The sequence below is a fragment of the Vigna umbellata genome, chromosome 8 (assembly GCF_029865625.1).
Source record: "Vigna umbellata cultivar VRB3 chromosome 8, Vumbellata_1.0, whole genome shotgun sequence".
Classification (NCBI taxonomy): Eukaryota; Viridiplantae; Streptophyta; class Magnoliopsida; order Fabales; family Fabaceae; genus Vigna; species Vigna umbellata.
This window is the reverse complement of record NC_142172.1, coordinates 14770843-14784566: the sequence shown is the minus strand read 5'-3', so window position 1 is coordinate 14784566 and position 13724 is coordinate 14770843. Positions and strand designations below refer to the sequence as shown.

Below are 13724 nucleotides of genomic sequence, written 5' to 3'. Positions count from 1 at the left end.
CAATTGATTTTCTACTTCTGCTTTATAGGTTAGAAACACATTAAAGGCTTCATCTTTATGTTTGATTAAGTAAACTTTGGTGTATCTAGAATAATCATCTATAAAGGTCACAAAATAATTTTTACCTCCTCTAGACATGGTTTATTTCATATAAGCTAAATTAGTATGAATTAACCCTAATAGTTCAGTTTGACGTTCTACAGAAAAACATGTTTTCTTTGTTAATTTAGATTATACACATATATCACATTTACTACTTTGTTTATCATGCATATTAATTAATCCTAGTCATTGTAATTTCAAAACATACGAGGAATTCACATGACCTAATCTAGAATGTCATATATCATACGAGTCAACAATATAAGCAGAAGAATTTGATTCCTTAATATTTTCAAAAATATTTAGAACGAAGAGTCCTTGATCACAATATCCCTTCCCCACGAAAACATTATTTTTTGTCATAATGATCTTGTCAGACTCAAAAGACACTTTAACCCCCACCTTTCCCATAGTGTTACAGAGATTGAATTAACTTTGATTGATGGCACATGTAACACATCACTCAAGGCCAGAGTCTTTCCAAATGCGAGCTTAAGAAGAACTTTCCCTTTTTCAGAACAGGAGTGGTCTTGGAATCTCCGAGGTAGGCGTGTTCTTCTTCATCCCCTACACTAGTGTAAGAGGTAAAGACACTTATGTTTGCACAGATATGCCTGGTAGCACCAGAGTCTACCATCCATTTGCTCACATTGGCCATCAGATTTACTTGAGAAATGACCACAACAATAATGTCATCTCCTTCGAGTATATTTGCCCTAGGAGGATTGTTTTTTTTTACTCTACGCCAAGTGAGTTTAGATTCATTGGGACAGGATTTAAGAAAATTATTTTTCTTTTTGAGATCAGGTTTGTGTACGTACCTTTTGGGAGCAGCAACAACTTCATACATGTCTAAAAGGGTGGACACGCATTCTTGCCAACGCCGGAAGTTCTGTCCAAAGAAAACCTCGATTTTTAATTTCTTTTTCTCTTAACTACTTATATTTAACTTATTTTTCTCTGAACACATTTTCTTCCATTTCTTTTTTTATCTCAACTCCTTCTCTTCAATGTTTTCTCTCTCAACTTTTTCTCGTTACTTCTATGTTTTTTTCTTTAATTTCTTTCTTTCTCAAATTCCATTCTTTAATTTCTTTCTCTCTCAACTCTTTTTTTTTTAAATTTCTTTGACTTCACTAATATTCTTTTCTATATTTTCCTTTTTCTCCATCTCTCTTTCATCACAATTTAAGCATGTTTTTTCAATATTTATCAAACATTTTCTCTTTATCTCTATAACTTTGTTCTTTCTTTTATTTTCTTTTCTCTCCTCAAAATTATCTTTCAATTTTCTCTCAATTTGTAAAACAAACTCATCAACAAACAATTTGTGATGGACATTAAGTTTTTGGGTAATTTTAGCACCAATATAGTTTGAAAATACAAATAAAATATTCAAGTATATAAAAAAACCATGGGTTAAATATATTTTTTTGTTCCTTAACTTGTAGAGAAAATTATGAAAATTAGAATTAGTCTCTCTTCGAAACTTGAGCTCAATTTAGTCCCTCAACTTTAGAAACGCATGAATTTCATCCTTTTAATCAAATTTGGTGAAGTTTATTTAACGTTTCAAATACATTTCATGATAACATTTGAGTTGTTTACATCATCTAACATATTTTTTTTCTTCAATGTTAGTTGAGAAACACATTTGAAATGTTAAAAGGACTGAATCCACACATTTCTAAAGAAAGAAGACTAAATTAGGTGAAAGTAGACTAATTTCAATTTTCACTTAAAGTTAAGAAAACAAAAACATATTGAACTCAAAAATCATTGAATATCAAGAGTCGAAACTTTGATACCAATTGGTGTGAAACCAAAAAGACTATTATGATATTGAATTTGGTGAAGGATATTGATGTCACACTCAAATGTAAGTGATAGGTCATGAGTTTGATCATTATATGTTAACTAATAAGATCAAAATTAAGTTCTTATACTTAGAACTCCAAAAAGTTCTAATAAAGAAAAATCTCATTTTATGTCAAATTCATATTTGTATATTAGGTTTAATGTCTCAATAGATCCCTATTTTCTTCCAGAATCTCAAATAGGACCCTTTCTTTTTTGGCGTCTCAATTGGGTCCTTATTTTTGTAAAATTGAATCAATTACAAGCTTACCATTAAATAGGGAAAACGACCTTTTAATATTGAATTATGTGGCATAGACAATATATTGTTTAATTAGACGTGACATTATAAACATGTTTGAATTGTATTTTGTATTAAAAAAGATTGCAAACAGGGAAAATCAGATTTACTTAAGGGGCAAAATGGGCAAAAGAAAAGAAATTAAGTGTAACCCAGTAACTGAGAAATCAATTTGAAGCTCAGAAATGAAAACAGAAATCAAGATCCAAATTCAAACATTGCAATTTCAATTACATAAGAGAATCCCTAATTTCCCAATTTCAACAAAACCTAATCTCCAAAATCAGATAACAAAAGGAACCCTAAATCGTAGAGTCAAGAATTTCCCAATCACAACTCATCGTTGACGTTGTCGTCGCCGAATAAGGCAATCACTCGCCCTCGCTGTTGTCGTCGGAGATCACTCCTGACGCATTGTCGTCGTCTTCTCTCACACCGCGACGCCGTTCGCACATAGGCTCGGTCAAAAATGAACCCGCGTCCACCATTGCAGGTTGATTCGAAGGAGGAAAGCTTTTGTGACCCCCTCAGAGCACCGTCGGGACGCCATCGCTGCCGCACCCTCACCGTGCCACGTGGAAGTGTTCGCGTCCTAGCCATCGGTAAGCTTATTCCCTACCTACAAAACCCCTAGCAGAACCAAGAAGAAGAGAAGGAAGAAAGACGTCTACTCTTCCTACTCCGCGAGTTCGAACAAGGTCGAAAGGAGGAACAAGCTCTAAAGCGAAACGCGCCACTACCGAAAACGATAATCAGATCTTCTCCCCACAAGGTCGCAATGGTACAAGGAATCAAGAAGAGGAAGAGGAAGAATTTTCCTACGTGCGCCGCCAGACTCCCATTGCTGGAGTTTTTGGTTCAAGAAAAGAAAAGATAAAGGGAATGAAGTTTCCCAGAACCCTAAAACTCATCTATTAATTTAATTTGATTTCTCAAGTTTACCCTTACTTAAATTTTATTTTCCCAATGTGCACTCTATTTTTTAATTCAAAAATTAGAAAAATACATTTCACACACCTTTTTAATGCCACGTCAATTAAAACTATACCGTCAGCACGCCACGTATCACCTTCCTTAACACCGCCTGATCAATTTGACGGAAAGACCCTATTTGATTCAATTTTACAAAAATAAGGACCCAACTGAGACGCTAAAAAAGTGTCCTATTTGAGATTCTGGACGAAAATAGGGACCTATTGATTAAAGCTATATATTATTATATTTCATCCTTTAGATGAATTATGCAAGACCCTCTTAATTCCACATTTATTCTTAATAAATAATCTTTAATACTCACTAATATTTCATTCAATTCTTATTATATGAATATTTATTTTTTATATTTAATTAAAAAATAAAAATTACAAAGAAAGCTTAAAAGACTCTCAAGATCATATCATAAGAAAAAAAATATATAATTTTTTTATCTCGACTTTTAAGATATATAAGATCTATAAATGAACTAAATTTAGTATTAGTTGTTAGAAAAGGAAGAGGACGAGAGTTTGAACCTAGTGCGCCTAACCGAACGGTTTGTGAAGCTTGCACCGGATGCCTGTGAATGTCCTACCAAATGTCAGAGAATGCCTTCACTGAACACCAGTGAAGCATAGCGCTACAACACCGAATGCTAATGAACGTCTACACCAGACGCTTGGGAACACACCAATAGAGCATGAAAGCACCGAACAACCAAGTATCGTTGCACCACACAGTCAATGAAGTGACTAGAGAAAGAAAAGAACAAAACTCACAATGCACTGAAAACGGTGTATTATTCACAAATCTCACTTACTCTCTAACTGTTCAAAATGTACAGGAGTTGGGTTCTTTTATACTAGAAAAAAATACAATTGCCAAAGACAGTTAAGCAACATTTGTCTAGGCTAACAAACTAACTGTCTCGGCTTACAATCTAACACTCCCCTCTAAGCCAAGCACCTAGGAAGGTAGCACCCATCCTTATCTTCGAGAAATGCCAATCTATCTTGTGCAGCGTCTAGACCGAACGGTGTGTGACCGAAGGGTGTGTTCGCTAACACGTAGAACTGCACTTGGCAGTCCACTGAGCAATTGTCCCTACAAATCACGTGGTGAAGGCGGATGCCAATTTAAGCTAGTTGTGCGACCGAGACCGATCGGTGCGAAAGAGCGACGTGACCGAATGACGTGAATGCATGAACTATGTGCGAGAATGACAGTTTGGCGCTCCTGTGCGACACCCTACCTCTTTGGCAGCACTCCCTTCAACGCTTTTCTTTCCAGCTGGAAGATCAACTAACTTCCAGGTTCCATTTTTCCCAATAGAATCAACTTATTCTTTCATTGTCTCCCTCCACATGGATTTCTTCAAGGCTTATGTTTGACCGATCGGTTCTGCACCTACAAACATAGCTATGTGCACCAGATCTTCCTCATCACCAGTATGTGTATCAGTATTCACCTCACATTCACGAAATCTCTGTGGCAGCTTGTGTCTCCTTCCACTTCTTCCAAATTGCACATCTTTACTGCTTCCAGAGTTTAATTTTGGCTCTGCTGTATTGCCAGAGTCTCCACACATTGTAGACTTCACTAGGCTGATCTAAAATCTTCTATTCTTCGAGATCTTGCTTCTTAAGATCATGTTTTTGTTTTTATCAAACAACTCAACCTTATTACAGCCTCCCATTACTACTGTAAAACCCTTTTGAATTAACTGGTCAATACTCAGAAGATTGTACCTCATTGCAGGCACAAACAACACATTAGTTATAGTCGCACGCGAGCCATTCTTCCTTCTGATAACAACATCACCAATTCCCTCTACCTTTGAAGTACTGTCATAAGAAAATTTCACCCTACTCTTCTTGGTTTCATCAAAATTCACCAACCATTCTCTGTGGCACATCATATGATTCGAACATCCCGAATCTAAATACCACAATTGATCTTGAGAGTATGAGCTTACTGTAGATGTAGTTGCCATCAATTTGAGGGGTTCTGAATCAGACTCTTCTTGAGCTACGTAGGCCTCCTTTCCTTGACCCTTCTTCTGCTCTTCCTTTTCAGTATGACTCTCATAAGAGTAATGCCCGTACTTATGACAATTGAAACATTCAACATTCCTCATGTCCTTCTTGCGGAAGTTCTTATCTGGTTTGCCTTCCTCCTCTATTGAAGACTCATATAGATCTTCATTGCTCTTATCATTTCTCCACTTCCCTTTTGCAGATTTCCTCTTCCATTTCTTGAATTTCTTCTGACCATCACTTCTTGAATGATCTGCCTTCAACGCTTAATCATCATTCCGAGCAGGGTTTCTGTCAAATAACTCATCTCGTGTGCTTCTAGGGAACTTTGCGATTCTTCTATCTTCATCTTATCCAGCTCTTTTGACTCTTCTATAGCCACAACTATGTAGTCGAATTTCTGAGGCAAAGACCTCATGATCTTTTCAATGATCATTAAGTCTGAGATGACTTCTTTGCATCCCTTCATCTGATTGGTGATGGCAATCACTTTGTTAAAGTACTCTCATCACTTTGTTAAAGTACTCTCTAACTCTATCACCTTCAATCATCTCCATCAACTCATACTGCCTCCTTAGCGTCTACAACTTGACCTTCTTGATCTTTTCACCTTCAATATGACACCTGATCAAGATACTCCAAGCTTCCCTTGCAGTCTTCGCATGCTGGATCTTCTCAAAGTGAGCATCGTCTACACATTGGTGAATAATGAACAAAGCTTTATTGTCTTTCTTTCTCTCCTCGGCCCTTTGATCATCTGTTGCACCCGCAGGAAATTCTTGATGATCGCCTTCAACCACTTCAAGGACATCTTGATATCTGAATAAGACCCGCATCTGTGTACTCCATGTACTCCAATTTTTCTCTGTGAGAATTGGTAGATTAGCAGATGACATATCACTGTTGGCCATTCTTTCACCCTCGATCTTTCACCAAGAAATAGTCTTGATCTTCTTCACGCTTCAACCACCCTTCCCCCAAGCCTCTGCCAAGCCATGATGATTTCTGAAACTCCCAAGTCTCAAACCGAGCTTTGGATACCACTGTTAGAAAAGGAAAAGAACGAGACTTTGAACCTAGTGCGCCTAACCGAACGATTTGTGAAGCCTGCACCAGATGCCTGTGAATGTCCCACCAAATGCCAGAGAATGCCTTCACCGAACACTAGTGAAGCAGAGCGCTACAACACCAAACGCTAATGAACGTTTGCACCAGACGTTTGGGAACAAACCAACAAAGCACGAACAACACCGAATAGCCAAGTATCGTTGCACCGCACGGTCAATGAAGTGACCAGAGAAAGAAAAGAACAAAACTCACAATGCACTGAAAACTGTGTATTATTCACTAATTTCACTTACTCTCTAACTGTTCAAAATGTACAAGAGTTGGGTTCTTTTATACTAGAAAAAAATACAACTCTCAAAGACAGTTAAGCAACAATTGTCTAGGCTAACAAACTAACTGTGTCAGCTAACAATCTAACATTAGTAAGTGAGTTTATATCTAGTTTAATTTCTAAAAGTGAGTTATGTTATAATTTGATTGACTTTATTTCTAGTTATGAGATCTCTAATAAATCCCGTTGCTTTAAGGCATGAATATATCATGAGTCACATTAGGTATTTGTGAATGATCTATTAGGAGTTTAATAATGATAGTATAATAACAAAAAGACTTGATTAGAATAGACTCTTAATAGTTCTAATGTAATCTTAGTAAATAAGCTTATGTTAACTCAATTTCATAACATCTGTTTGTAAGATGAGGATCACATATTATAATTTAGCTTTATTATAATTCTTAACATAAATAAACATTAGTAAATCATTTAATTCTTTTCACGATAAAGAGTTAAATGATGTAAAATTATTTTTTTACAATAGTACGGATAATCATAAAAATATTTACTATTATCAATCAATAGATAAAAATATTTTGATTAAATTGTACATTTTATCATTTAGTTATCATTCATTTATTAATTTTATCACTCAATTCGTGCGTGTTTTATCAGTTTTTTTTTAAAAATTTCACATGTTTTATCGGTTTCTTCTTGATTAAAAATAAAAGGTTTTAATTACAAAATATGTGAAAAAAAATCAATAATGAAATTTATAAAATAATACCAATTAAATGATAAAATATTTCCTCGTCCAAATATACAGTTTAATTAGATGCACATAAAGTAGCACAGAATAATAGTCATAATCGTTTCACAATCCTTTGTTGTTAGCCAATATGTTGCATAAGTCAATAATTAATTTAAAGTCCATAAGGTGGTGAAGTTAACTTGACTAATTTGATTGCAACATCATAATCAAAATAAAGAAAACCTAATTATGTAAGATATCAAATTGTTTGAACATTATAGTGAATTGGAAATTAGAAGAGATGCTGAGAGGGGTTGGTGGGGTTCCTATCCTCAAATTTATTCTCTATAGTTCTTTATTGGTATTTGATTTCTTATGATAACAATGCATTATACTTGTTGAAATAGTAAAAAGACCTAATTATAGCTGCCTTAAACTAAAAAAATATAATTATAATTTTAATCTAAAAAAATTGGGATGAATTCAATCTCCAACTTAAAAAATATCATTTTATTTACCATTTAAAAACTAAAAGGGTTTGTGAAAATAAATATTTTTTATCTAGTATTTAAAAATTTAAAACATATATTTTGTTATTTGAGGATTTTAATTTTGAAAACTTAAAATATCAAAAATGGGTTAATCTGGAGAAGAAAAAAACTAATTAATTAAGCCTAATAAAAAAATTATCACACAAAAAAGGTGTTAGTTAATAAAACAGATAGATATTTGAATGAAAATAATGCTAGTTTAAGTGGTTATAGGTGGGATGAAGTTTTCTGTATATCTTTATTTCAATATCTTACCAACAACTTCATCCAATGTAGTTGATTTTTTTTTGAAGCATTATGGTCTACAAAGCTTTCACATTTTCCACGGAGGAAGTGACTTTTATAGGAAAGTATTCTTCCTTCCAAACCCAAAGTGTTGTAATTGAATATAATCAATTATGACTAAGAAAAAAAAACTTTTTTATATAGCAACTATTTATACTAGTTATAATTCATCATGTATAAAAAATGGTATGATAATATACAACTATAAGAATGATAATATTATTTATATTGTTTGTAGTTATAACAACTATAGAAAGTGGATGCGTTGACACTACAAGAGTGACCATGCACAAATAAAAAAAATGAAACCCTAAAAAAAAGAAGAACAAGGAGGGAGGAAGAATAAGATGAACTAACTGCATTTTTATCGACGAATTTTAACCCATTGAAAATTTGTCTAAAAAAGTTGTTATTGACAGATTTTTTACTTTTTCGACACATTTTGACTATCGGTAATGCCTATTTTTTTGTCGTGTTTGAATTTTTTATCATCTTTTCGTCTTTCCTTATGTTTATCTCAAACTTTAAGGTTTCTTCTCTCGTCTCTTTCCCTTTGTCTCTCTCATTCACCATCCAAGCCACCATCCACCTTTGACCCTCACATGTTTGCCACTAAGAACAATTCCAAATCCAAAATACCCAAGTTTTCATAACCTCTCAAGAAGAAAATGTTCACTTTCCACTTCCTCAAAACACTCTAGCAACGCTAAATCCCCTAAACTGTCTTCTCCGCCTATTTCCTTATGTCTTTGTCGTTTCTCTTTCTCGCCTTGACATTTGACAACACACCATTCATCTACCATCATTACTTATCTCTAACATCAAGACCCTAGCCCCTATTCATTCGTCTCTACACTAGTCACCATGTCCTTCGACATCCACTACCAACCCTTGTCGGAATAAGGTTTTGTCAATGAGAACCATTGTGAGTCAACCACCTGTCATTCCTCCTCCGCACTTTCCTTCAAAAGCACACCTTGGGACTTCTTTTCTCACACGTCAACATCATCGCTCTTCGACAGGAAATAGGTTCATCTACTCCTTTCCTTTCTCTGTTTCATTTTTCATTTTTGTTAGCATGTTAACACATTTGCCAGAACATATTTTGTTTCTATTCTTCACCTATTTTGGAGTTTATGGTTTAGTGGTTGGTATTTACTGCTATGGGCATTAGAGAATATGAGGATATTTGATTTACTTGGTAGAAGCGATTTTGATGAAGTTTGGCGAAGTGTTGATATTTTTGCTAGATGACTGGATGAAGCTTTGAATCTTGAAGTTTTAAAATATTATTTAGTTTGATTTTATGATTGGATTAATGTAACAAATTTTAAATGTTGTTTGAAAGATTAGGAAAAAAAGGTTTCACAGTTTGAAATACTTTTTTATAGTGATTGTGCATTTAATCGGTATAAAAAGTAGAACTTTTACATCAGTTCTAAAATCGGTATAGAAAATACTCCTACTTCTATATCAATTTTCGAATTGGTATAAACAATTTTTTTAATCGATATGAAAAATCTTTTCTACTATTTGTTAATACTCCTACTTCTCTAACCCACTTTTTTTTAGTTTCATTCTTTTCTTTTCTTTTCCTATTTATATTCTCACTTTTCATCTTTCAATTTTAAACAATTACAACAATTTTAATATTGCTTTATCATTCGTTTGGAAAGCCTATTAATTTCCTAATATGACATTTTCATTCACAATAAAGGCTTTGTACATTCTATTATTATGGATTTGTCCAACACATTCAAATCAACATTTATTCTAAACATTCTTTAATGAATGATGAGAGGAAATTGTTGGTACTTTTAAAGGAAAATATATAAATATTTAATAAAAGTAATAATGAGTCATAAAGAAAAATTTATATAAGAGATTGCAATATTATATTTTTTCCACAACCTTACAATAATGGTACGTAGATTTTTTATTTTTCCGTTTTGTTCAACAACAAAAACTCACCGTTAAATTCTTAAAATATATATTTAAGTGTGTTTGTCAAGAATTTTGGTTCATACTTGCTCACTTTATTTTTTAGTGAATCAAATCAGTGGATTTTTTTTTGTAAATAAGATTAGTAAAAAAAATGTTTTTCAATCTAACTTAGAGTATTTTAATTTAAGATTCACCATTAACACAAAATTGATGTGCAAATCATTTATAGTGAATCAATTTAATAAATATATTTAATTCACTAAATTGTCATTTTATGTGAATATCAATTAGAAATTCATTGCATTTCTTTTCGATTATAGTGTTTTTGTATTTTTATTTGGAAAATGAATGGTGAGAATATAGATGATAGGTTGTGAACAAAAATGAAGAAGATGAAGATAGATTGAAGTGAAAGTGTTTTAGAAATTAAAAACCTAAAGTGTAAGAAATGAAAATGCAGGAAATTTAAATTATCAAGAATATAATAAGAACTTGTAAAAGAAATCTATAAGAGTGGTGACCTAAATTACGATAAACATCATCTTGGGTTAGTTATTCTTCCTATTCACACAGTTCTCAAAATGTATGTGTTTCTCAAAATGTATGTGTTATCAATACAATTTGTCACCACTTTTTTTAACACAAACAACTTATTTATATTTTTTCACAAGTTTTTAGCAATTAAGTGAAAATAAAATAAAATAAAAATTACATAATTTAAAATAATTGTTTAAAAATTGTTCACACTATGTTAATTATATCTACTAAGCTCATGCTTTGCAATAGTGATCATATGTCTCAACTTCCATTTTGATCTTCGATTTTGTCTAGCGAACACCATTGTGGATTCATTTTGTAAGTTTTCAATAATTCTTCGATTTTCACTCATATGATGACTTTATTTTTATTTCCTTATTCGATTTCTTGTGTAATTAAGAAATGTCTATGATACCTTGAAATTCATATCAAATTTGACACTTATCATGTATTAAATGATTTATTTATAGGAAAATGAACCATGTTAGCTTATAATTACAAAATGAAGTACTAAGAAGCAGAATAATAGAAAATTGATGATTTTTGTTTTATGATTTGTAGCACTTTCTTAAAGAATTAAAAGATGATGCAATTGAGCTCCAAAATTCGCTATTTAGTGGTAGTAAGACAATCAAGGAAAGATCTATAACGTGACTTTTGCAACTAAGCTACAAGAAAATGACTTTGAGCCACACAAAAATGATCATGAGCACTTAAGGTAGTTAATCAAAGACAATGATGACTGAACCACAAACAAGAAAATGACGTTCAACACTTAAGATGACAAAAGAAAAAAATCATCCATAAAAAAGAACCTATGTGACTTAACACCAATGAAAATTTCTATAAATAAATGTCTATTTTAGACATTAAACGGAAATAATATAATAGTACTAGAATGAAAATATATAAAATGGAAATATACGTGAAACTGGGAGAAATACTCTTATTGTAAATCTAGGTGTAAATATTGCTGAAATTATATTACAATATTATATAAGTAGTTGAACTCTTTTATTTTAAAGTTAGATATAATCAATTATAATTTCCTATGTTATTTTTGTTTTTTTATGTTCTCTAGCTTAGTAATAGCTGCAACCTAATAAATGATGTGTAACAAATTATATATATATATATATATATATATATATATATATATATATATCATGAGGAAATGATATGTTTCTTCTAATAATTTTTATTCAATCTTGTAAGTTTATTTTAGAGTAACCTTTTTCTCATAAACACTACATATACAAGATAGAAAACTTCTAAAACATTGACATTTATAATAATAAAAATACTGGTAGAAAAAAATGTTTTCTAATATAGAAGGTGCTCAGTCTAATTTATATAATTTATGATATATAGCGTAATATATGCATATGTATCTGTCATCAAGATAACAATCATTAATTAATTTTAATGTAATGAACATAAATTTTTAAATGTGATCCAAAATTTAAATAATTAAACTAAAAATATATTTATTCAAAACAAAAATTTCTTCACATTTTTTCACTAGTTAATTTATGTATCGATAATGACTCATTACAACATACTCAATGTATTCATTTATATTCTTTTAACACGTTACACTACAAAAATATTAAATTTTAGCAGGATTTTTTTTAACATTTCTGGTGGTTTTAACCCTTAAAAAATACAGTTGTCGTTGTTACAAAAAATCACTGAGAAAAACAGCGTCACTAAGTTACCGGTGGTTTTTTTCTCTAACTACAGCTATTTCCAGGAGTTTTTGAAAAACCGCCGGTATTTTCGAAGGTTTTGAAAAATCGCCGGTATTTCCGGAGGTTTTAAGAAACCGTTGGTATTTCTAGGAATTTTGAGAAACCGCCAATATTTTTAGGGGTTTTGAGAAACCGCCGGTATTTCCAGAAGTTTTGAAAAATTCCCAATATTTGTAGAGGGTTTGAAAGTCGTCAGAACTAACCGGGGTTCCAAAAACCGCTGGGAATGCAATGCAAATTTTTTTTTTTGTATTATTTATAATTTATTTGATTATGGTTACTGTTGTATGTATTTCTTTCTGATCTATTTAGAGTTTAAAGAGGTTTGGCTAAACAATGTTTTACTTAATTATTTATTTGAAGATTCAAAACAAATACTTAGATAACTCTAAATATATTGAGTTAAATACATGTAATAATGTTTATATAATTTCGTTAGAGCGTAAATTTGTATAGGTTGCTGAGGATTGATCCTAGTCTTTGGATAAGGTGAATTAGGATTGAATTATTGGCTGTCTTTTCTATGTCTTTTACTTATTGTCGTTTATTAGAGAAATTGATATTACTCTCTCATCTTCTATTTTGTGTTAGAAAAAATGATTACAGTTTTAAAACTAAAAGAAATAATAATAAAATATATGGAGCTTGGAAAATTTATTTTCTTCATCTAAACTAGGTGTCAAAATAAGTATAAACTAATAATCTAACTTAATTCACTGTGTGTTTATGATTAGACTGAAAAAAAAATAGTTTTTATAAATCTAAGTTAAATTAGTTTAATTCACTTATCAGTGGGTTAACTAGGTAAACATTGTGTTGGAGATGGACCAACTCGTAATGCACAAACAATATATTTTAGTAATTTTTTCATTGTAACTGTTTACTGTAATTTTAAATATGAAAGTTGACATTTTTTTTATTTTTTTTCAAGACCAGTTATAACTGAAATTAATTTATTTGTTTCTTTAATTATATAAATTAACATTTTGATTTTTTTTAACTGAATACCTTTATAATACCATTTTCTAATTTGTGGTTAATATTAGTGAAATATATGAACATCTTTATAGTATTGTCGTATGTAAGAGGGTTGAATTAATCTATTTTAATGATATGCAACTCACTTAATTTACCATCCTAAGATAGATAAAACTAGGTTACAAAACTTTTTGTTCATCAAAATGTAAATTAAGTTAAATTGTCTTATTTTTAACTCATTTCACATAAGTTAAGTTGATTTACTTTTGACACCTCTAATTGAAATCAACCACTCTTATCATTTTTATGAGCTT

General features: G+C 31.5%; 1 protein-coding gene across 1 annotated transcript; it reads right to left on the bottom strand.

Annotated features, from left to right (window-relative positions):
* Positions 1-4844: 4844 nt before the first annotated feature.
* LOC148194090 (uncharacterized) lies at positions 4845-6182 on the bottom strand. Its single transcript, XM_088097105.1, has 3 exons — positions 5865-6182; positions 5599-5740; positions 4845-5536 (listed from the first exon to the last, which is right to left on the bottom strand). The coding sequence occupies exons 1-3, from the start codon at positions 6180-6182 to the stop codon at positions 4845-4847; spliced, it is 1152 nt and encodes a 383-aa protein (XP_087953231.1).
* Between the last annotated feature and the right edge of the window lie 7542 nt (positions 6183-13724).

Bases quoted from the DNA above. Each gene is read 5' to 3' on its own strand.
- LOC148194090 (XM_088097105.1), bottom strand. From the start codon at position 6,182: ATGGCCAACAGTGATATGTCATCTGCTAATCTACCAATTCTCACAGAG. The intron at 5,741-5,864 runs GTCAAGTTGTAG...ATCACCAATCAG, and splicing joins AAGGTGAAAAGATCAAGAAG to ATGAAGGGATGCAAAGAAGT. The intron at 5,537-5,598 runs GTTCCCTAGAAG...ATGATGATTAAG, and splicing joins GAAGATAGAAGAATCGCAAA to CGTTGAAGGCAGATCATTCA.